This window comes from Falco cherrug, chromosome 2 (assembly GCF_023634085.1).
Source record: "Falco cherrug isolate bFalChe1 chromosome 2, bFalChe1.pri, whole genome shotgun sequence".
Lineage (NCBI taxonomy): Eukaryota > Metazoa > Chordata > Aves > Falconiformes > Falconidae > Falco > Falco cherrug.
Genome location: NC_073698.1, coordinates 89,129,999 through 89,154,718, shown reverse-complemented (window position 1 = coordinate 89,154,718; position 24,720 = coordinate 89,129,999). Strand labels below are relative to the sequence as shown.

The following is a 24,720-nucleotide window of genomic DNA, read 5'->3' as shown; positions in this document are numbered from 1 at the left end:
TCTCAGGAAGAGAGCTGATAGTGCTGATAGTGTTGCAGGTTTGTACTGAATTAGTTTGCTAGTGTGAGAAGACTTTTTTTTTTTTTTTCATTTACATAGAGCGCTTGTCTTTTGGCAGGGACAGAGGTGGAGAGTTTGTGTGGGGAAAGGTGGCTAATATGCAAGTTCAAAGAAAAGATTGTTCAGACTGAAGTGCTTATGAACTTTTCTGTTTCTTGAAGTAACGTGTCATTAGTCTGGCAAAGCTGGCTTTCGTTGTCATTAGTGGGTGGCGTGAAATCAGTTGGTAACTTTTGCCAGGCTGGCAATCTTGTGACTTCATAGGATTAATTCCTGAATAGTTGATCAGGAAATGGGAGGGCAAGAAAATGCAGGAAGAATGGAATTTAACAATATGCAAATGAGGGAAAATAAAAACAAGTTCATATGATAATTCAGGTTGGAAAGACCCTCAGGAGGTCATCTAATCAAAGCTAGAGTACTTCTGAAATTTTAAGCTGTTAAAGTGAAAATGTGAGCAGTGTTTCTCAAATGACAAATTCATGCAAGTCGTGACATCTTTTCATCAACGTGCATTATTTAGTGCATTATTTACATCATTCAGGGAAAATGCATGTGCCATTACTACTATGTAAAGCTTTTTTTGTTCTAGCTTATTTTCCCTCTCAAAACTCTAATGCAAATTTAGCTTTTTCGGTTGTCTCAGTGTTACTTCTCTTGTATAGTATATTATAACTTTGTTGTTACATATGGAGATTGGAAAGGAATGCATTTAACAATGGGTAAAAAACAAGTTTGTAATAGCTCACTGTTAAAAGACCCTTTCAGGAATGGGGGAGGAAACTCAGGGCATATCAATTCTTTATTAAGAGGATACAAACACTTGTACTCCAGAAATGGAAGGAGGGGGAGAGGCCTTTCAAAAGACACAGATATGCTAACAGAATCTTAAGAAACATCCACCTGTTCCATGGTGTGCTAAGGAAGAACAGTGTGAGTGAGGTAATAGAGTAATATAGTTTAATGTTCAAAGACGGCTTTTAAAAACAAAGGTAAACCATATGCAGGAAGTATTTGAACTGTTATTTCTGATGTTAGTTCGAAATTATCAAATTTTTAGTGAGTTTACACAGAGGTGGGAGTGAAAGACCCAGTGTGTTGTCTGGACCGTGACTACAGTGCATCTGGGGTCCTGGAGTGTAACACAGGAGTGAACTCTAGCAGGAATAGGGGGAGTAGCAGCACTAAGGTACCGTTCAGATCTTGCCTAGGATGTTATAACACTTGATCACCCTGATGAGAAAAGATTAATTTAAGTGACAACAGGTACAAAAGATGGCAATTAGAAGGATGAGACAAAAGGAGAATCAGTTATACCAGAGATGGCTATGGAAGAGCTTTGATTTATTTAGCCTGGTAAAATGGAGAATAATGGTAAGACCTTTTTGCTCTCTAAAAACATTAAAAGGGGATGAGCAGCAAAAAAGCTATTTAAAAGACAGTTTTAGCAAAAGAACAAATTTATAAATTTTAATTCATGAATATATTAGACAGGATAGTTGAGGGCACAGAGAAGCTCTGGAATAACCTACCAGAGTTGTTTCTGAACAGTAAGAATTCAAATTCTGTTTGAATTCATCAGACTTCAATAAACTGAATTTTACTGACATGGTAAAAGGCTATCCACCTTTATTTTGCTGACATAATTTTATGCTGATTTTGATAGTCACTGCCTCTTGGAAGAGTTTAATGAGAACTGGAGCTAGCAGGAGGCTATGGCACTAGTAATGTGGGGGATAAGTGAAAAGAGAAGATTGGAGAGCAGGGCTCTGGGTTGGGCCTTTAGAGGATTATTCAAGGAGTATTACAGTAACTCAGCTATTCCAGCTTAACACAAAATTAACTGTGAACAAGTGGTACCAAATCTGGCCAGCATCTCTACAGCAGGGGGTCCTTTTGCTGCCTGCAAGGTAATTGTGGAAGTAGTGGGGTGATCCCATTCCTGTGGCTGCCTTTTCTTTTGTTCCTCTCTGAGACACCTCAGTTTGCCTGGTTATGTACCTTATAAATCTGTTTTTAATAAGGAGGAGTCATCTTTCTTTTCATTGCAGTCATACCACCAGATGTGTTGTCATACAGCCCTTGCATCTGTGTTGCCATAGGGATGTGCAGGGCTCTCAAATTGAAATGGTGGTGGCACTCACCTGAGTGAATGCTCAAAAAAGTGATCTTTGCACAGTTGTGACTGTATGTGATTAAGAGCTAATATGCTTTAGAAGAACTCCCCTGTTCTGTGTTGTGCAGCCAGTGTTCCACTACTGTGGTGTTAAGGGTTGGTGTTTTGAAAAACTTAAAAGGCTAATGGCCATATTGCTCAGGTGAGCAGAGCACTTGTGAGCAATGCATTCAGAGTAACACAGAGTCTCAGTTTTGGCATAGTACTGTGAAACTCCTATTCTTCCATCATTAGCTGGAAATCAGAAAGGTGTTTAGCATACCTACCATGCACCCAAAGTTCTTTTATTCAGAATACCCGGCTTTGTGATAATGTGGAGCGAGCCAGTATTTATACAGACGAGTTGTTTTCTGCGCGTGTGCATCTTGGCCTTACCAGAGCCAAACTTTGTCCCTATGAACAGATACACTTAAGCCATATAATTTCCTCCTGCACCTGCTGCTAATTGTAGCTTCAATGGGTTGCACTGCTGCCAAGTTAGCAAGTCTTCACAAATCAATTTGAAAGCAGCCTTACTCCACTTAGGAACTTAGCAGCTAATCACTGCTGCTCATTTCTGCTTTCTGAAGGGCCACTTGAAGAGCAGATTACTCTGCAGCAAAGCATTCATTCACTGCAGTTATGACCAGACGCTTGTGTAATTGAGCTCAGCTCTGTGGAATAACACAGATGAATCACTGCAGCATACTATTTTTACACTATGTTCAGCTTGCGTTTGCAACAAGAACTTGCTTGAAGCCTGAGAGGGGTTTTTTTAAATTAAAAGAAAAAAAAAAAGGAGGTGGGGCACCAGTAATGTGAGCTAAAAGCGGTACATTGCCATCTGTTATGTTACAGCTATGGTGTGCTGCTTCTCTGAGGTGCTGCTTTGGCTCAACAGTTCAGATACACATTTGCATCCTAATTTGTAATGCTGTTCTGACTTCATAGTGGTGCTCTTGTACCAAGTTATGTTACTTTTTTCTGCTTCCATGTAGTCATTGATGCCATGGTGGTTGTTTCTCAATTTGTTGTTTTCCTATTTATAGCAGAGGGCCTTCTCATCTCCTACTCAGGCTTTGCAGCCTGAAAACTGCAGTGTTAGGAGAAGCAGCAAGCTTGAGTGCTCAGAGGGAGCAATTTCTGATGCTATTAATTTAAGGGAAAAGACCCAACAACCCCAAAACAAAACAAAAAAAAATAGCTTTGAGCTTACTTAACTGTTCATGTATTTTGTTTAAGTTTTATTCCAATTTATGGTGACTTTGTTTAGTAAGAAAAAAATTACTCTAGTGGTATGTTACACTGACTATGTATAATGTGCTGAATTTAGTGCACTGTCCAGTGAAAATACACTTTTTAATTTAAGGGGCCTCTAGGAATTTTTGTGTAAGAGTAGTCTTGTAGCATAGATATTGCATAACGTAATAACAATAATACATAACAGTGGTGCAGCTGGTTTGTGAAGTATTACAGGACAAAGCATACATATTACAGGGTAGAGCATAGTATTTCAGCCAGTACCACAGCATTGTTGCGCAGGATATTATAATTATTTAGAAAATGATGGTAGTTATTCTTGGAAACTGACAAGCTGTGCATGTTGTGGAAAATCATTATTCTTGAAGAAAACAGATGTGATACTTTCAGTAAAGTTGTACTGAACTTAAGGCTGTTTTAACTATCTTTGTTAGAGATATGTAAACAAATTTGACTACTTTCTAGTAAAACCCAAGTTGCTCAAAATGAAAAATACAGTACTGTCATAGAAATGACTCTGTTCTAAGCTTGTAATAAAGTAAACAGCTGGCAGATGGTTGCGAAGTCAGCTCTTTTGGGTGCCTCTCTGAAGTGCCGATATCCTAAAGCCTGCAATATAAACGGAGGAACTGTGTGCAGTTACAGGGTTACGAGCTCATTGGGATCATGGATGGTAGGGTAAGAGGTAGTTAGAACAGGCTGGGATGTCAAGGAGGGGGATTCCCTTTTACATGTCAGAGCAATGGGAGTGCATGGAGCCCTGCCTAAGGGTGGGCAAAGAGCTAGTCAGGAGCTTATGTGTTGGGATTAGAGGTCAGACTAATGGAGGTGATATCATGGTGGAAAAAGGAAAGCCAAAGCCCACCTGCAGTTGAATCTAGTGAGGGAGGCAAAGAGGGATAGGAAAGGCTTCTATACATACAGGAGGACTAGGGGAAAATGAGGGCCTGCTGCTGAAGGGGCCGGGATGTGGTGATGAAGGGCATGGAAAAGTCCAAGATACTCAGTGTCTTCTTCACCTTGATCTTTGCGGCTGAGTCCAGCCTTCAGCAATCCCTGACCCCAAAAGGTCAGAAGGAAAGGCGGAAGGAAAGAAGACTTGTCCTTGGTGGAGAGGATCAGGTTAGGGAATGTTTATAAACAAATTGGGCAGACATAGGTGTGTGGGTCCTGATGGGATGAATCCATGAGTGCGGAGGGAGCTGGCCGATCTCACTGTGAGGTGATGCTTCATTATTTTTAAAAGGTCATGTTGATCAGAGGAGGCTCCTAAGGACTGGAAGAAAGCTAATGTCAAAGCTGTCCTCAAGATGGGCGAGGAGGAGGAGATTCCAGGGATCTAGAGGCTGGTCAGCCTCACCTTGAGTCCTAAGAAAAGGTGATGGGGCAACTAATTGTGAAAACAACTGCTTTCCAGACACACAGAGCACAAGAAGGTGCTTGGGAATGTTCAGTGTGGATTTACAAAGGGGAAGTCACGCTTAACCAAGCTGGTAGCCTTCTGTGAAGAGACGACTGGCTTGGTGGACAAGGGCAGAGCAGCAGCTCTTGTTTATCTTGATTTCAGTAAGGCTTTCAACACCGTCTCCCATAACATCCTCGGAGACAAACTGATCAAGTATGGGATAGGTGCGTGGACGGCGAGATGGACTGAAAACGAGCTGCAGAGCTGGGCTCCAGGGGTTGTGATCAGCAGCACATAGTGCAGGTGGAGGCCAGTCCCTAGTGGCGTACCCAGGGCTTGGTACTGAGTCCAGTCCTGCTCGGGTTGTGTGTTAATGACTTGGACGATGGTGCAGAGTGTACCCTCAGCCAGTCTATAGGCAATCCAAACCAGGGAGGAGTGGCTGATACACCAGATGGGTGTGCTGCTGTTCAGAGGGACCTCAACAGCCTGGAGATGTCTCAAGACCTCCAGGAATCTCATCAAGTTCAGAAAAGGGAAGTAACAGGTCCTGCACCAGGGGAGGAATAACCTGAGGCATCAGTAGATGCCAGTGGCTGACTGGCTGGAAAGAAGCTTTGGAGGGAAGGACTTGGTGGTCTTGGTAAACGTGAAGTTGGGCAAGAGCCAACAATATACCCTTGTGGCAAAGGCAGCCATGGGCACCCTGGGCTGCATGAGGCAAAACATTGCCAGCAGGTTCAAGCGAGTGGCCCTTCCTCCTTTTGTAGCCCTAGTGAGACATGTATGGAGAGCTGCGCTCAGCTGAGCTCTCTGGTGCGTCCGTACTGGAACGAGTCCGGCACAGGACCACAAAGATACTTAACAAAGCTTGGAGCATCTGTCATGTGAGCAGAGGTTGAGACACCTGAGACTCTTCAGCTTGGCGAAAAGAAGGTTTAGGATGAGGGATTGGTAGTCCAAACCTTATCATTGTGTATAAAGATCTGATGGGCAGGAGTAAAGATGACCCGGGCAGACTCTTCTCATTGATGCCCAAAGGAGGACAAGAAAAACAGGTACCGTTTGAAACACATTAAAATTATCAGAACATAAACTGCTGCTTTACTGTAGGGGAGGTCAGGCACTGGCAGAGGTTGCCCAGAGAGTCTGTGGAGTCCTGTCCTTGGGGGTGTTCAGAACCTAACTGGTGACAGCCCTAAGCAACCTGCTGTAGCTGACCCAGCTCTGAGCAGGTGGCTGGACTTAGACAACCTCTGTAGATGCTTTTCCGCCTCAGCCGTTATGTGATTTTTGTGGTGGTCTGCAACCACCAATCATCATGAGTATGTGTGAAGCCTGTGAATTTACAGAACATTTCTGTTTCCTTAGCTATTAAGCTTGTATGTTTTTTGTTTTGTAATGGTTAGTATATTTGTAAGTCAATTCTGTAGAAACTGTTCATGCTAAGAAAATCTGAAGAGATTAAATACAGGTACTAAAAAATTCTCACTGTCTTTAGATGGTTATAATGAGTTGCAGAATTGGTAATATATGATCAAGCCCATGATATTAGACATGTATGCTATGGCTGGCCTTTATTTCATTAGCTTTGTTATTGGACAGAATGAATATTCAGTTGGGAGATACTGAAAAAATATCATCTTTGTTTTATGTAGAAAGTGGAAAAATATTATGCCTTTGAGATCCCAGATGTTCCAGCAAAATCTGAATACTTAGAAGTTAAATATTCGGTGAGTATAATTAACCTGTTTTCTTACCCAATTAAGAATTTTATGATTTTACTAAAAACCCCAAATTTTAAAACTTCAGGATTTGAACTTTAATAGCTAGTGGCTGTACCTCTGTTGTAGTGTGTAGTTAGTTGCTTGTGGTCTTATAATTTAAAAAAAAAAAAGCCACAAGCTTGGGGTATCATTTGTATGTTGTTTAGTCCTTAATAAAAAAAAATTACTATCAGGTAACCTTAACATATGCATTTGTTAGTGTTAGCTCTATTTGTGTAAATAAAGCATGAGAGGAAGAAACACTTCCTACAATTACTACATTCTTCCTACCTTCTCCCCCAATTATAATTTGCTTATTGATTTACAACGACCTATATTCCCAATTATCCTGCTTTATTTTTTATTGGCCTGCCACCGAATCAACTGATAAGCCAAGCAACTCTTTAGTTTACTGGAACAGGGCCCAGAGTACTGTAAGATGTTTTAAATTGCTTACTGCCCTTAAATGTTTTGTTGAATCCATGTCCAGAATATAGCTGATATCTCTGCTTATAATGGCTCTTGCAAATAGCAGCTGGGTGAGAAAGACTTCTGTTGAAGGGCTGTAAGCAAGGATGGAAAAAAATCCTCATAAGAATGTCAGTAGCTGGTTTTCATTAGCAAAAATACTTGATTTAGTTTCAAGTGTAAGAGACTCAGCAGCTTGGGTCAGTTGCTGGGATAGTGCCTTTTTAAGCCTTTTTTTAATGCTAGTTCTAGGTACAAAAGCATCATCCCATAGGGATTTTCTAGCTATCTCAAATTTTTCTTTAGTTGTGCAGAAAACTTTATCCAGTCCTTGTATGACAGACTAGTTACAGCTGTAACTATTTCAGTTTACAGCATGAACAGTTTTTGTATTAAAATGGGTCATCAAACTTTGTTGTAGTCTTGGCTGATAATACTGTCTTAGATCCAGTATGGATAAAGAACTCTTGCTTTAGTGCATTTTTACATTACTGTCCTGATTTTGCTATGCACCTATTCAAGTCAATAGTGTAATTTCTTTGATTACTGTAAGGTATTACAGGTTAAGGCTTTGCTTGTGGGAAATTACAGTGATGTTAGGTATTGTGTAGTTTTCTTAAGGTGCTATCTGAATAGAATGTGTCGACCTTGAAGACTTCTGTGGGGTGAAATGACTCGCTGCTTTCTGTTACTTGCTAGGCTGAATTCCCTCGGCTTCCGCAAGATCTGAAAGGACAAACATTTTCACATGTATTTGGAACTAACACCTCTAGCCTGGAACTTCTCTTGATGAGCAGGAAGATCAAAGGACCATGCTGGCTGGAAATAAAAAATCCACGTATGGTGGTTTGCATGTGAAATACTTGGTTGCTGGAAAACACACATAATTATAGATCGGGGGAGGAGGGGAGATTGACATTGTACTGATAAATCATTGTTTTGTAAATTAACCTTGCAATTTATCTGTGTAACAATTTGTACTAGATAATGAAACTTATTCTTTCTTCTTTGAGAACTCTACCCATATAAAGTTGCAGACTGTACAGATGAGGTTATAGCTTTGGCAGTGAGAGAGAACTATGCAGTGCCTAGTAGCTACTCTTCAGTACACACCCTAAAGCCACTTCCAGAGTTATTTTCCTAGAAATGTATTCCTCTTTCTTCTCTTGATAACTTAATGTTTGTGCTTTTTCTGCAGATGTATCTTTTTAAGGACAAGCTGGTGCTAGATGGCTTTTTTGTTTGTATATTAGGGTGGTTTTTTTCTGGTGCTTAGAAAAGTTTGTGGTACGGAGCTTCTTTAGTTTGAAATCCTTTCCACGTCATGAGTGGCATGCAGTGTGGGCTGTATATTCCCAGGAATGTAGGGAAGTTGATCATACTGGTCAACAGGCACATCTGTTAGTACAAACTCCTTGGGGCACTTGGTTCGACTGTAGAATTGAGAGTATGAACACTGACAGTGGGAGGATTCTCCTCTTCAGCACCGTGCTCAGTCACTGACAAAGCTGATACCAGCAAGGATTTTGAGCTAGAACAGACAAGACAAATCCCTGACTGCTGAAAGATGGATTAGCTGTGCTGGGTTTTCCACAAGACATTGGCAAGCAGCAGTGTACTTTCTGGCAGTAACTTTAAAGGCCTAAGAATGGTTTTTCATCTGCGCTCTTTGCCCAAGAGCTGACCTTGTATTTCTTTGATATTTTCTTTCTTCACCTGAAGAGTCCAGAGCTGTTTTGTTCCTCATCTCCTACATGTAGGACAGATGTAATGGCAGTGATAACCAACAGTTCAGGCAGTATTCAGTTTTACTTAATGCTTATGTGCATTATTGGCCCCTTAGGAACTACCTTGCCTGAGCTCAGATGCTGACTCCATGCCAGAGTGAAATGGTAATCGAAGGGAGCTCTTTTTTCCCATTTCCATATCTCTACTACAGCGTTCAGGTTCCAGAGAGAGTCTGTATCTTGGTATCAGAATTGCTCGTTTCAGAGCTGTAGCATGCCTGCTCTGTTGAAAACTGTCTTTTAAGATGGCTAGTTCTATTTATGCAAATTTCTGTAGTGGTTGCACTGGATTTTGTGCCCCAAAGCTGGGTGGTTGGGGTTTTTTTTGTGTTTTGTTTTGTGGGATGGGTGGTTTGTTTTTTGGTTTTTGTTGAGGGGAGGGTGTGTCTAGTTTGTCAGAAGGTTCTTGCTTTCTTGTGTGGCTTCCCTTCCACACTTCCCATAGAGGGTCTTGGAAATAAGCAAGTCTCAAAACATTTGATCAGACTTCTACAACTTCCTCAAAAACTGCCATTGCTATTCATAATGAACCTGCCTTTGCAATTTGAGTGTCAGAGCTAGATAGCAAGAGAGCTTTTATAGAGCAGTGGTCTCCAGACCTGTTAGATAGCACACCCCTGTCAGTAAAAAATTGAGCATGTACTCCTAATACATATTTATTTATTTATAAACTATATACATGTACCATTGTGCTAAATATTATGTATGTTGTAAAATAAACACAAAAATAGAATTGAAAAAAGGACGAGGTATTTGAAATAAATACTTTTAAAAGGATTTATTAATGGTACAAAAAATATTTTCTTCACATCCCAATGGATTGTCTTATGTGCCCCATTTTGGAGACCACTGCTCTGTACAGTGCCAGCTGAAGCTCTGGGTGTTAGGATACTGGAGATGAAAGAAAAGAACTGTTAAGCAATTGATTGCCTGTCTTCCTTTGGAGAGATCATCACTGTTTTATAAATGAATATATTTTAGTCAGTTACCTTTTTGCATTTAGAGCAGTGTTAATGAGAGAAGGTAAAATATATGGGTTTCCAGAGAGGAGTCAATTTTGCAGGGAGTAAGATAACTAGGTCTACCACAGCTGTCTTCAAAAGGTTAATCCATCAGAAGTGTAACCTCCACTTCTTACTGCATGTAATGTTACCTCATCAGCATCTTTTGTGAGTGATCACCTTTTTTTTTTTTTTAAAGCAAGTGAAGAATTACAGACCAAAAAAATTCTCAAATTATAATGGGTGCTTAACGTGTCTTTTTTCTCCATCTAGCTGTATAATTTTTTAGCTCTTGTACATTTTATGTCTAAATAGCTTTCTGTGGCCTCTCTTATATTTTAGGATAGCTTATATTACCAGGGTAGGATGAACTCTTATGATATTCCCCATCTCTTTTATTTCCATAATGGTGTTTCTGAAGGACTATATCTAAATGAATTAATTATCTGGTGCATTTCAGTCAGTCATATGTTTTTGTTCTCTTTTGATCAAAATTCTTTTGATTAGCACTCTGGCTGCCTTTTCTGTAGCATTTGAGAAATTTCTGAGTATTCTTTCACTTGTATTAGTTTAATTTTTATGAAGCTGCCTCCCTTTGGACTGGCTACAAGATTAGATGCTAAGAGGTAGTATATTAATTTAGGTGGAGTTATGTTCACTTGGCTTATACCTTTCTCACTATGACTCTATAAAGCTGCCTGAAGTATTTTTTTGCATTACACATCTTCCTGACCTTGATACAAATCTTCTCCCTCCTCTTTGGTGTTGAAGAGCCCCTGATGTGACTCTGTTTCTGCTTGGGAATGTGGGCCCAGGGAGTTACCAAAAATTGGGTGGAATTAGTCTTGGACTGTCCCGCTAGGGCAAAACATTAAAAAGACCTACTGTGTGCAACAGTGCCATTAGAGAAGCCTTACCTGTTGTTTCCAGAAGAATGACGGTGGCTTGTGTTGTTTCTTCAGAGCCTTCAAATCAGTCGGTCACCTGGTGTAAGGTGGAGGCTGTGGCCATGAAGCCTGGCTTGGTGAATGTGGTTAAAGGTCTTTCTCCTCCTCCTCCTCTTGTGGTCATGTCTCTCAGCATGAAGACCACTCAGAACCCAAAGACTCACCAGAATGAGGTAAGTCGTCTTCTCTCATTCTGGTTTCATTTTGTTCTTTGGCATATACTAAAATTTTTTTAAGGCTTGGAAGAACTTCACCTGCTAAAACATGTTTAAATATATTTACTGTTGTATAAAATTTCTGTGCTGTAGGTTTTTCAAAGAAATTTTTACTGGAGTCTCACCAGCATGATAACTGTGTGTTCAGGGGGCCTGTTTGGTGACAATATTTACTGTGACAGTGGATCCTACGTATTTTTTTGAAGCATTCTGTTTTTTCTGTTGTGTGTAATAGTTATAAATGAGACTGTCCCAGATCAGCTGTTAATAGATTATTATTATTTGTTTGGTAGAGATAATCATAGGTTCTAGGTAAAACGACTGGGTTTTTCTGCTGATAAAACTAATTTTGAAATAGAATGAGAATTTTGTCTAAATCTTACAGTACCTGCTATTCTTCTGTGAGATCTTTCCTTTCTTCAGAAAGGAGGAGAGATGTAGGTGGCCACTCTCAGTTGTGGACTGCAGTTCACAGTGTGTAGTTAGGCACATTTATCTGTTTTTCAGCATGTGTCTCCCTAGCTTAGGAAGAGATTTAGTGCTTACTAATAGGATAGGATACTATTTTCTGGGTAATTGAATGGAAGAAAAATTAGGCTGGCAAATTTTTGAAGCAGAACTAGTCCTGTTGTTGAAGTTAAAATTATTTTGGGGGCAGTATGGAAAATTCCTGGTTTCTAACCAATGTATTGAGACATATGCAAAGTACCAACAGGACTCTGCTTGACAAGATGTTTCGAAGGCCTGCCTACTTTGTCTTCTGTTGGATTTTCCTGACCAGTGCATGAGAAACCAGTACATCCTTCCTGCCAGCAAAGCAAGCACAGAAGCACCAATAACGCTAAGAGCTTCTAAACACTGAAACCTCTTGGCTTCTTGGCAGTCTTGACTGCTTGCCCAAGGGCAGCCCTTCTGGAGACGAGGCTTCTCTGCATGTTCTGTCCTGCTCATATGTCCCCTGCACTTCATAGGGAATCCTTTTAATTGTGGGGTCTGTTCAGGTCCAGAAAAAATTTCATAAAAGCAGAGTTTTCCAAAATGATTTATCTTTCCTTTCAGGTTTCTAAGATAATTGCTTAGGAGTAAGTTCTGCTTTATTTCGCTTGAGATCAATTGATAACTTTTCTTTATTTAGCTATTTCTGGTTGGAATAGTTGGAATTAATTTTAAAATGATCTTTTGTAGAAACAAGAGAAAAAGATGAGGAAACTTTAAAAAAAGAAAAAAGGAGGGAAGAAATGGATACTTATAGTAGTCATGCTTATGAAGTTGTGTGTTCTGTATCTTCTTGGTATAGATTGTGGCTGTTGCAGCTCTGATTCATCAGAAATTTCCTTTGGATAAGGCTCCACCGCAGCCTCCTTTTCAGACACACTTCTGTGGTATGTACTTGAAACAGTTCATGAGTAGAAAAAAAATTCCTTTAGAGTTTTTCTTTTGTTATTGTGGATTTTCGGTAGTGGGTTTGTGGTTTTGGTTGGTTGGTTGGGTTTTTTGTTAGGCTTTTTTACTTAATTTTGTCACTCCAGCAATAACAGCTTAGAATAGGTAAGTGACAAAGTTTCAACTCCCAGACAGGTTTTTCTCCCTGTTTTTAACTTCACTGATTACTGACTTTATATTGAAGACTATTGAAAAAAAAAAAAATAAATCTTAGTTTGAGATGATGCAAAGTAACCCTGCTTTGTGGAGTTTCCTATCATTTTTATTAGTTTTTCTTTATCATGTGTTCTCTTGATTACTTTCTTCACCCATTATTTTAGACCGTTTATTTATTGTCACTTAATTACTTTTCAGTTCTTCTGAACGGAAATAAAAAATAAACGTTTCATTTATTTATAAACACCTTTTCTTGGGAAAGGAAGGTCTCTTGCAGCAGTGTCATTATAGTAAGATCAGCTAAACCTTCTGATTCAGACCCTAATCAGAAATGAGGAAGACTATTGAATGCTTGTAAGAGGAAGTTTTTTGGAAGCTCAGACCATAGCTGTAATCTCCAACAATAACCTCAGATATGGCTGATTAAAATTGCTTAAGATAACTGGGTAATGAGCAAAGTATTAAAGACAAGTATTCACACAAGGCTAGCTTTTTAGAATTAAAAGTTAGTTTTGCTTAGTTCCCTTTGTTGTGGATGGATGCTTATGAGGAGAGTACAATTAAAACCTTGACTGTAAGAACAAATATAACTTCTTTTGCAGTTGTTTCCAAACCGAGTGATTGCATTTTTCCTTATGATTTCAAAGAAGCTACTAAAAAGAAGGTAATTTCATTTTGTTAGCCTTCTGATTGCAGTATCCTTTAACATAGGAACTTCATGTTTCTGTGGGTAAGTTATGCAAGAGAAATATTCAATGAATGGCATTATTATTTCATTAGTTTTCCACTCTGCAAACCTAAATCCAGGTATTTTTCTCTCTTGCTTGTAAAAACAGAGGTGTGTGCTCTGTGTGGTTCAGTACTGCTGCTAGTTGTGCTCATAAAATAGATGGAGTGTCGGACAAGAGAGTTGGAAAGGTTTTGCAAAGAGGCTAAAATTGTGATTTGTTTTCATTGTACTTGACCATGTACTCGTACTAAACAGGGAGAATTTGTTTCTTTTATTGGAGAGTAAAGTCTGTCAGAATTTAGAAGACACCTTTTCTAAAGGGCAGTGGGAGAGCTGACAGAATAATAAAGTATTTAAACCTGGTTTTGTTTTTCCTCTGTTTCTGTGTGATCTTAAGCCTGTGAGTGAAGAATGCACATGGAGCATTTTCCTGGTGTGCTTGATTCTTAGGAGGCTCTTAAAATATCTCCAGACACCTGCATACAAAAGCAAAATGGAAAAAGGCCTCTGAGAAAAGCTTTCTATGTCTATGGGAGTGAGAACAAAAAGCCTTGAATTATAGAAGGAAAGGGAGAACTCTGCGGTGCTTTATTATTGTCTTGTAACTAGGAGGGGAGAGGAGATGTTATCATTTTAAACTTATTGGGTCATTGAAATCAGTGCTCTCTTCCTCCTTTTAGAATGCTAAAATAGAAATTGCTGCAACAGAGAGAACACTGCTGGGATTTTTCCTTGCGAAGATTCACAAAATTGACCCAGATGTTGTTGTGGTGAGTAGGTCTGAGACTTTAGAGTTAAATGAAAGCATATTGTCAGTTCTTCAGCTTTGTTCTTCTACTTTTGTCCCCTTATAGGTTTATTAATGTTTATCTTAGGCTGCCATGTGAATTGAATTTGCTTATAAGACAGCAGGTGTACTTTGATACAAAAATGATACAGAATTTTCCCTGACAACATTTTATACATCCTATAATTTCCCATAAAACCTGAAATAGGCAGTATTTCCGTAGTACCTGAAACAAGTATTTATTTTTTTTTTTTAAATCTTTACTCGCAAAGACAAAACACAGCAACAAAAAACCCCTTGTGATTTTCTGGAAGAACGGGAGTTCTTGGTATACTTAGGAGTCTCTTTTAGTTCAGATGCTCGTATATTTGTGTCACCATTTAGATTGTGCTTACGCTGTAAATCAAAATGACAAACTATACAAATCAATGGGATCTTAGCAAAGTTCTTTAATAAGCTTTCATATGTTTTGTACTATATTGGCAGCTGAGGATTTAGTATAATTACTCCTTTTTTGTTATGTTTAATTAATGTAGAGTCCTGATTTTCATTTAATGAAATTGTGAAGACAATTTGAAGTTGATTATAGATTTGAGGTTGGTCACATACAACTTGTTATTTTTCTGTATGTAAATACAAATAGTGAGCTGTCAGATTCCTGATGTTTTCAGCTCACTGTGGCTGGTGTTTGCCCTACCAGCTGATGAGCCTTCCTGGTTGTTACGGGGAGGAATCACAGGAAACACAGCAGCCGGTGGTTTTGAATTGAAGATGCCAGTAGTAGGGGTGTGAGAGCTCTGATCCTAAAAAGAAGAGAGCTGTGTTAGTGGAGTTAATTTGCACCTGGTTTAATTAAGTGCTGTTGAAAACCAAGCTGTATCAATATAGGTAGGACTATGGCTGTAATGCTGCTGCTGATTTTAAGGAGCTTCTATATCACAGTATTGCACTACACAGATGTATCTGAAATGGTGAACCTGCAGATCCTGGTGGCTGACTGGTCCACACAGGCTCATGTTCAGGGTAGCATTTTGCTTTCAGCTGAGGTTACAGACCAATGTCATCAATGTCCTTAGTATTATTTAAACTTTGCAAATATTACTGAAGTACTTTTGATTTGTAAATATTGGTTGCAAGGTGTGCCAGTCCAGATTTAACAGCTATGCCTGTTGTAGTATCAAAGGAAAAAAAAAAAAACCCATAACATTGTTTTGTCAGTATTGAGGCTTTCATGGATGGTGAGAAAAGGAAATATTCGTAGCTAAGTTTATATGCTGTATAAAGAATGTTGGTGGGGTTTTTTTCTGGAAAGCTTTAAATCCTAATCTCTGGTATCAAAGCATAGAGCTGAATTGTGTGTGCTATGAGACAGTTATAGAGCTGATTTTGGTATTCTGCTGAACAGCATTGTTAGTGTTAAGACTAATGAGTACTGTTGATGAATGTTCTCTTAGAAAGTGCTTTCTGTAAGAGAGATAATGCCTCAATTAGTTGGAAAAGAACACAAAGGGCAAAGGAATACAGAGTGTGTGAAAGTAAGTCTTTCAATTTGCATTTGGTGTAACCTTTTTTTTTATTTTTTCTTCTGCAAGGGTCATAATATTTATGGGTTTGATCTGGAAGTGCTGCTTCAAAGAATTAATGTGAGCAAAGTCCCTCACTGGTCCAAGATAGGTCGACTGAGGAGGTCCAATATGCCAAAGCTTGGGGTAATAAAATTGCTCAAGTCTTTTAAGCCCCTTTATGTTGCATGTGATTAAAAATGAATTAATTTTGCTGAGAATTCGTAAATGTGGCACTGATGTATTTTGACTGTTGGTCATGTGGAATTTCATGTGTCCCAGATCAGAAATGATGGGTGTTTATATGACTTTTATTACAGTAATAAGCTAAACTAATTTTCAAGTTAGGCTAATTTAGTTTACATATCTCAACTAGATGATGGTAATGACAGATTAATTGCAATAGTCTTTACTGTAACAGTCTTTGTCTGCTGTAACTGTAAAATGAGAAAATGTACTTTGGATTGATTGGTGAATCATCTCATAGAGAGCTGCTGAGTTAATAATTCTGTAGTTCTTAGTACATATTTGTTCAGAGGACAAAGTGTGAGACTTGGAGTACTGAAGTGCTGAACGTGGTCATATTCTTGCCTGTTCCTGTCCTTCGTAGAGGCCAAGATGAGTGTTTGTGTGTGGTTTGTTCTGTGACCTTTCTGTCCTCCAAAAAATGTCTTTGGAGGAAACCCAAAATCCACACCCATGTTCTTGTTGGGACTATTCTAATTATTAAAGCCAAAAAACCCCGTATTAATGGTATTGAGTATTTAGAGTATTAGAGTATGTAGCGACCAACTGACTTAACAAAATACATGCTTGTAGGACTCAAGTAATTTGTTCTCATGTTTGTATGTTTCATTTTGTTTGGGTTTTTCTCTCCTTGTGTGATATCGTTAAGGGTCGAGGAGGGTTTGCTGAGAGGAATGCTGCCTGCGGTCGAATGATCTGTGATGTAGAACTTTCTGCTAAAGAATTAATTCGTTGCAAAAGTTACCACTTGTCTGAACTGGTCCATCAGATATTGAAAACTGAGAGGATAACAATTCTACCAGAGGAAATTAGAAATATGTACAGGTATGTTCCTGAATCATGTTTTTAATCTTTCACTGGAAAGTAGAGGGGTTCGTTTCCCACTATACAATCTCATGCTTGCTTATTTGATTTCTCATGGAGATGGTGACTTTGCATACTGGTATTTGGAAAATGAAGTATTATTTTAATAGCATTTTATAATGTTTCAGGTTACTCATGGGTGGTAGCTTATTATGTGTGAAGCAAATTGATTTTTGAGAGCATTGGTTTAAATACACTAATAGGATATGCAAGCTTGAGTTTTGGGGAGGGGTCAGTTAAAAGGGCTTGCTATATAATTTGACACTGGTGTGCTACAGATACCATGTTTTCTATACAGCATATAGGTCTAAACTACTAGAGTGCAAAGGAGGCTGATTTTACTTTACTGGGCCATCCCTCTTCTTTTCCCAGTGATTCTTCTCACTTAATGTTCATGCTGGAAAACACCTGGACAGATGCCAGGTTCATTCTCCAGATCATGTGTGAGCTGAATGTTCTGCCACTGGCTCTTCAAATAACAAACATCTCTGGGAATGTCATGGTATGTTTTTATTACTTTTTGCTTCCCCACCCCCCTTGTCTCACAAAAACAGGTCTGTGTTTGATTTGCTAGTTCTAATTTGTAAACAGTAATTGAGAATGTATGATGTATAAATCTTTTTGCTATAATGAGTGTGGGAGTTCAGTGATCTAGTCAGGTAATGTAAAACTTCCTTAAAAATACCACATTTGAGTTTTGTGCATGGTGATGATACAGAATAATAGTTATGTTAGGTGAACTTATAATTAGTTGAAGGATGTTGCGTAGTCTATTTCTGCGTGTCAGTGTTTTCTATGCTTTGCTTTTAATGCTTTTTTTTCCACTCCTTTCTATAGTCAAGGACAATGATGGGTGGACGATCTGAACGTAATGAGTTCTTGCTGCTTCATGCTTTTCATGAAAAAGACTACATAGTGCCAGACAAACAAGTTTTAAAAAAGCCTCTGCAGAAGCTGGTGGGTCCAGTTTTTCTCTTTCCAAAAGTTTTTATCAAAAAGGAAAAAAAAAATTTCCATTTTTTGCATACTATGTTTCTGTGAGAGCATGGAAAACCCAAAAATGTTAGATGTAACATATAACTTAATGTTATAGCTTACACTTAATATCTTTTTTTGTTGAGTTGATAACGGAGATAGGTATGGCTTAAAGGGACAGTGTAACACCTTTTCCATTATATCACAGATGTACAGAAACTCAGTTGTTCTTTTAGTTGAAAACTGAAATAAGCAAAGTACTTGTCTGTGTAGGGGAACATTAAAGAAGGAGATAGCGTTGCACAATAGATGCATGTCTGCCCTACAGTTATTTTGCTGATGAACAGTATTTCAAGTATAATTTGTAAGATGGGTGATATGGGAATGTGGATAAAATATCTAGGGGTATTTAAAAAAAAAAAAGCCTTTGGATAGTATCTGTGTAAATAATATTTCTAGAAACATCTATATGTATGTTAGCATACAAATTAAAATTCAAGAATGTATTTGTATTTTGCTCTATTTTACTTTTTAGTTTTTCTTTCAAAAAAGTTCCACAGCAAATTCCAAAGCAATAAATTCTGTTGATTGTATTGTTGCATCAAAGCAGTGTTGGAATTTTAAAGAATTCAGAATAGCATTGAACAACTAGAAGAAAAATTCTTATAACAACAAAACAAATAGCAGAATTCTCTTTAGATCAGTAATAATATTTTTATTTGTTTTATTAAAGCCCAGCTATTGTATTTCCAAAACCTGCATTTTATTTGGGCAATAATACTACTTCTGGGTCATGAGTTGATTTTTTTTTTTTTTTTTTTCCCTAGTGTTGACATTTACAGCCAGCCAGAACATGCATACTCGTACTATGTTGAATGATGACAATTCTTTAAGGTCTTTGCAATCTCTTGTTAGCAGTTTGTTCCTATAGGATTTGACTTGAATGCTGGTTTGACATGTAGAGAGCTTTAATAAGTATCATGATGAAAACACCATGTTTTGCATGTATTTTAAAAGGAACTCTGCACTGGCTCCTAATTTCACGTTTAATTTGCCAAAAATAACTCCTCCAACAGTACAGAAATCTTGGAGGCTATATAATGACTTTTTTAAATGCCAAATGTAGGTGGATGAAGATGAAGATTTTGAAGATCAGAATAAATCAAAGATAGGGAAAAAGAAAGCAGCATATGCTGGAGGCTTAGTCTTGGATCCCAAAGTCGGTAAGATGTGGCAATTTCCTTCCTTCTGTGAAGTTGGAGACAGGTAGGTTATATTAATACAGAGAAATGGTAATCTGTATTTTGGGGGAGTTTGGTGTGGTAGTTTGGAGGGGGAAGGGGATTGTTGTGTACAAGAAAATTCCCAACATTTGTTGTAGAATTATTCATTCTTGGACCATTTTTCTCTTAGCTTTTTTGTGAGAAGATTATGGTCTTGCAAAGAATTAGGACTGTTTATCTGTGTATAATTTTCTAATGGACACGTACGTTTTCTTTCAGTTTCTCCTCTATGTGGGGAAAACTGTACAAGTGTCCTATAGTAACACAGAAGCTATCTGTTCAACTCTGGTGAGTTAATGGGGTTGGATCGTTCCACTTCTGACAGCTTTCTATGATAGGCAGTGGTGCATCTCAATAACTACTTTAAAGGGATTTAGATGCTGGAAATGTGGTACAATTTCTTACTGTTAACTTAAACGTTAATTGTGGAGTTGGATGAAGTCCTTAGGGAGACCGAGTAATTATGACTTTTGTTTTAAACTCTGTTTTAGGTTTTTATGACAAGTTTATTTTGCTTCTCGACTTCAACAGCTTGTACCCTTCAATTATCCAGGAGTTCAACATCTGCTTTACCACAGTGCAGCGGCTGTCATCAGAAGCACAGAAAAAGGCAGAGGTTTGTGTGCTTTAACTTGTGACTTAGGTTTCACTGTCTTAACTTCAGTGTGTTTTCTGTGAATAGGCTTTGTAAAAATCTGTTCTTTTCCACTATTTATTGTTTTGGGGTTTTTTCTCCCCTCTCACATGTAAAAAAATTGATTCTTGTTTAAAGGTGCATCATAGTAAGTTTTGAGTTGAGACTTTTTGAATATTGTATGTCTTGTCATTTTCCTTTCAGTAATACTTTTACAGAATCTTGGTAAGTTCTCTCCCATCTAAATAAAATTGGTTTCTTCATGAAACAAGAGTTTCAGTGAGGCTCTGTTGTCTCTTTTCAGTCCCAGGTCCTCCTAGCAATTTCTGAGCCCTTTGACCAATTTTGTCCTAACTTGGTAGAAGCTTCCTAAAGTGAAGTTGACACAGAATTCATGCAAACATACCTGAATGAGGGAGACAAAAGCCTTGTGCTTCTGCTTGTGGGAAAGGATGCAATACGAGCTCAACCCTTATTAGACATCAGGAAAACTATGTGTGTGTCTTGGGGGTGTGATACTGTGACTATGTCAGCTGCAGGATCAGCTTCATGGAAATTCTTGGTGTTTAATAGAGCATTAAACTGTATTAAACACAACTGAAAAACTTCCTGAAGGTATAGTTCCACATACTGTTTTCTCAACAGCTCTATTGGCCATGACTTATTTGTGGTTGCTTATTATTTCCTCAGCTGTGCTGGCACAGCTTTTGGTGAAGCTGTGCTGTAAACTGAAGCAGTGAGCTGGTTAGGTCTAAAGGTTAAACCTGAGGTTTTTATTTTTAACTGGTATCAGCTCACAGGTCAGAATTAGTGTGTTGTGCAAAAGTAGTTATGGGACGTAGTTAGTTCCATAACTGAAATATCAGCACCATAGCAGAAATGAGGAAAAAAGTATGTGGGACTTTCAGTAAGTTCCTCCAAAATCTCTGTGGATTTACCTCACTTACTTAAGTGTGCTTCAAACTGAAGCATATAATTTTGTCTTCTGTCAAGGTATGATACTTAATCAGATTTTGGTGTCATTCTCATTATGGTTCTTCCCAAAGTGCTTTACTGAACTTGCTAACCTCATAGAATCTCTATTGTCCTTTCTTTGTATATTTCTGTCTGTTTCATTGAGCTTCAAACTTCTTTCCATTTTTGCAGAGCAGCCATTTCACTGGTTATGCTAACATGAATGTCTGCTTTGTTTGGTTATTTTGCTATAATCAAGAGTTGCCTGGGGTGAAGTTCTCATTCTGCTGCTACTATTGATTCCTCTTTTTTGTCAGTTATCTTATTCAACGTATCAGTTCCATAGGTGCTCCATTTTACAGTTCTGAACACCAAAAATACTTAATGCAATATTAAGAAATAGGATGGATTTTTTTAACATGAAAAGAATTGCTTCTGTGTGTGCTTTTCTGTATTTTTATATATATATACACACACACATATATATATACACGCACCCCTAAAAGTGAGGGGGGGTGTGTGTGGTGTCTGGATTTATATATATATATGCACAAATGTACATACATATATACATACATATATATATCTCTCTTTAAAAAAAAAAAAACACATTAAAAAAAAAAAAAATTCCTGCTACTGGTCTGTGTCTCTCTTGGATTTCTCCCAGAATTAGGATTAATGCCTGTCCCCCAGAAATGAATAAGTAATATAGTTAAGTACTACAAAAAATTTCTCAAGCTTGTTCTAAACTGTGTGATACCAGCTGTGTGGTTTGGGTTTTTTTTCCCCCTCAAGCTTTTCATTTAACACATCAAAATCTAATTTCAAGCAAAAGAATGATAAGCAGCGGTGATCATTTGACAGGTTGAAGAAGAGGAGGTAATTCCAGAGCTTCCGGACCCATCTCTGGAAATGGGAGTTTTGCCTAAAGAAATCAGAAAACTGGTGGAGAGAAGGCGCCAAGTTAAGCAGTTAATGAAACAACCAGATTTGAATCCTGACCTTTATTTACAGGTGTGTTTTATGGAACTCCTTTGATTTTCCTTCCAGTCCCCTTAAGTGTCCTGATCAGCCTTGCAGAATAGGGATGATTAGTAGTGGGAGCGATTGTCATGTCCTTTACTTGTAGCCCACTATTGCTGCAGACGATATAAAAAGCTGTGAATGTAATTGTGAACGTTAAGTTCTGTTCTCTGGCTATGGTTGTATCATTTTTGCTGGTTATGTTTCTTTTCAGTATGATATCAGACAGAAAGCTTTGAAACTCACTGCTAACAGTATGTATGGCTGCCTGGGATTTTCCTTCAGCAGATTCTATGCCAAGCCTTTGGCTGCTTTGGTGACGCATAAAGGGAGAGAGGTAAGTCATTCAACAGGTTGTACACACATGTAGAAAGGGTGAATTTAAGCCATGTACTTTTTCATTTAATAGGAGAATGATCTTGGTTTTGAACCTTTTCCAGAATTGTGGTTTTTATCTTACTTGTACTGCAGAAGTTGGGGAAAAAAAAAAGAAACTGGTGTCTAGAAAAGAATCAGATAAATGTCTGTAAAGACAAGTTGAGGCTCTAGCTAGGAGCCTTGTTTTGAATTAAACTGCTTGGTTTCAATGGGCCAGATAATGGTGACAGAAAAATCAAGGCTGCTTTCACGTTTTCCATGAATTTCCAGTTCTGCTTGATGGATTAGTCTTTGATTTGGTGGTATGCTTCAGCTTTGGATGAGCTTGCCTTTGGCAGGACTGTCCTGTGGCCTGGTATGTTGAGCTCACAAAATCCTCAGGTTTGTGGCAGGGCTGATGAATCATATGGTGACAGTGTGTCTCAGGGCCTTATTTGCAGAAACTCTTTGTTCCTTAAAATGAAGCTTTACATTAGCTTCAAGAGGCCTTAAATCTTCAATCTTGAGAGTTGCCCTTATCTTTATGGGCAAAACTGCTCTTGCTATTGATTAGGGTGGCAGCTGAATGCAGACCACATCAGTTTGGTCCCAGTGGGAATATTAATCATTAAAGATCCAAAACGTACTACTGATATACAGTGTCTGAAAACATTTTTTAGTGATGCTTCATATTGGTTCTTTATGGGAGGAGAGTACCAAGCATGATTCTGCGGATGTGGCAGGATGGCTGGTCAGCCTTTGTGTTGAGCAGGAGGATGGATGAGTTCACATCTGTGTTCAGAGGCACATAATCCCTGCGACCTGAGGGCACAGCTGTCCTTCTTGTGGACTACCCAATGCACTGAAGGACCATTTACAATGCCCAACTGGTTGCATAGGGGCATTTTGTTTCGGATAACACATCTTTGTTTTTAGGTCTTCCCATCTAAACAGTTCTCTAGAGACAACACCACATTTGTTGTCCTCCCGCTTTATGTAACCAGTATGTTTAACCTTACACACGTTTAATGAGGAAGTAATTTCTAGGTTTGGTAAGAGCAAATATGCTCTCCAACCATGTGAATTCAAAAGTTAAATGTTTCCTTTAAGGAAGTAGCGTCTTTTTTTTTGGTGGTGCTCTTTATCTACAGGGTTGGCGTGAAAAGCAGCTGTGTAATAGTTTTATATTTTCTAGCAATGGTTTACATGTCATGAATTTGACTTTTTGGGTTTGTTTTTTTTAATGATCTCCATTAGTCATATGAAACACCTGTCACAAACTGGGTATTGTATGGAAACGAGCTTTTGAACTCTGTTAAGGGGGAGAAATACTTTTGTTTGCACGTACAGTTTATTCTAATTGTCTGTGACTTAACAGTTATAGATAATGTTGCACAAAACTCTGGTGTTCCTGCATTATGTTCCAAAGTGATGGTGGAATGGGAAAATCCTAAACAGGTAGTGCAGGATGCACTAGGGAGCACTTTGAGACACTTTTTCTTATATACTTGATTATTATTTTTTTTGGAAAGGATGTCTTACCTCTTAAATTCTGGTGGTGGTAGGCATGGGCTTGCTTCTGCCAAGCCTTTGCACACATTTGAATCTCCAGTTTTTAGTTGCTCTGAATTTGGGGAAAAAACTCATTACTATGGCACAGTGTTACCTGGAAGTATGTTGTACCCAGTGCAGGTCTAAAAGTTCCTTTATGACATGGGGCTGCTTGGAGCACAGCAGAGAGATGCCAATGGGAGTCTGTGGGAGTCGGTCTGCATCTGGCAGCACTAGTGCTGAGCTCAGTAAGACATTACTGTCTCAGTAGGTCTCCTGCATGCAGTACAGCACCTCCCATAGAGCTAAAACTATTGCTTTTTTTCCCATTCTTTGAGGTGGATTAGTATTCATTACTCTGGATACTGTGGAGACAACAAACTTTTGAACAAAATTTGAGAATTTTTCAGCGTGATCTGTAATTTTATGCGTCTGTGTAAGTGTGATAGATTCTGATGAAATGCACTGTATATGCTCTGTTCTGAAAACTTGTATTTTGAAGTAAGTAGTCAATAAACAGATACAGCTTTATTAGTTCCTTGGTTTTTCAGTAGTATTTGCCATAAAAGACACAAGAGGACACCTTTTGTTTTCTGGGGTTTTTTTTAAGGTGAAATATTTAATGTGGAAAAATACTGCTTTAAAATTTTGTATTAGTCTTTCTATTCATATGTTTCCTTTTACCACTAAAACTTAAGTATAAAACTTAAGTATAAAAATGTAAGAGGTGAACATTAAGTATAAGGAGATTTGGGTTCTCTATAATTAAAAAATAAGTACTGTGGAAAAATGTCATTGATCTAAATTTAAATGGCCTTTTATGATAATAATATGATAATAAAAATTATTGTATTTTTTAACTGCTGTGGAGGGACCTTAGTAAATGCAGGTAGGCTTGTAGATGTCTAAGCAGGAAAAATACTGTGTGGGATGAAAACTGAACTTAATATTTGCACTAACACAATTACAGTTCAGTTGTAATTCTTAGCAGAATAATTGAAAGTGGAAATTACATATTTCAAGTTGAAGAAGTTCTTGAAGTTCATCGTAGCATTAACTTTTCATGTAGCTGAGAGAGAATGAGTTTTGAT

At 38.3% G+C, this 24,720-nt stretch overlaps 1 protein-coding gene and 1 non-coding gene across 3 annotated transcripts in view; both read left to right on the top strand.

Annotated features, from left to right (window-relative positions):
* Positions 1-24,720, top strand: part of POLA1 (DNA polymerase alpha 1, catalytic subunit) — a 204,209-nt gene that overhangs the window by 14,618 nt on the left and 164,871 nt on the right. For both annotated transcript variants that reach the window (XM_055701958.1, XM_055701957.1), the window contains exons 13-26: positions 6,539-6,613; positions 7,814-7,952; positions 10,865-11,022; positions 12,362-12,446; positions 13,266-13,327; positions 14,074-14,163; positions 15,773-15,889; positions 16,638-16,813; positions 17,225-17,354; positions 17,690-17,809; positions 18,954-19,050; positions 19,602-19,726; positions 21,563-21,712; positions 21,936-22,058. In XM_055701958.1, the coding sequence (XP_055557933.1) occupies positions 6,539-6,613; positions 7,814-7,952; positions 10,865-11,022; positions 12,362-12,446; positions 13,266-13,327; positions 14,074-14,163; positions 15,773-15,889; positions 16,638-16,813; positions 17,225-17,354; positions 17,690-17,809; positions 18,954-19,050; positions 19,602-19,726; positions 21,563-21,712; positions 21,936-22,058 (1,647 nt within the window). The remainder of the gene's footprint in view (positions 1-6,538; positions 6,614-7,813; positions 7,953-10,864; positions 11,023-12,361; positions 12,447-13,265; positions 13,328-14,073; positions 14,164-15,772; positions 15,890-16,637; positions 16,814-17,224; positions 17,355-17,689; positions 17,810-18,953; positions 19,051-19,601; positions 19,727-21,562; positions 21,713-21,935; positions 22,059-24,720) is intronic.
* LOC114014262 (small Cajal body-specific RNA 24) lies at positions 19,307-19,437 on the top strand. The gene has a single exon (XR_003557692.1). It is a non-coding gene; the product is annotated as a small Cajal body-specific RNA 24 (non-coding RNA).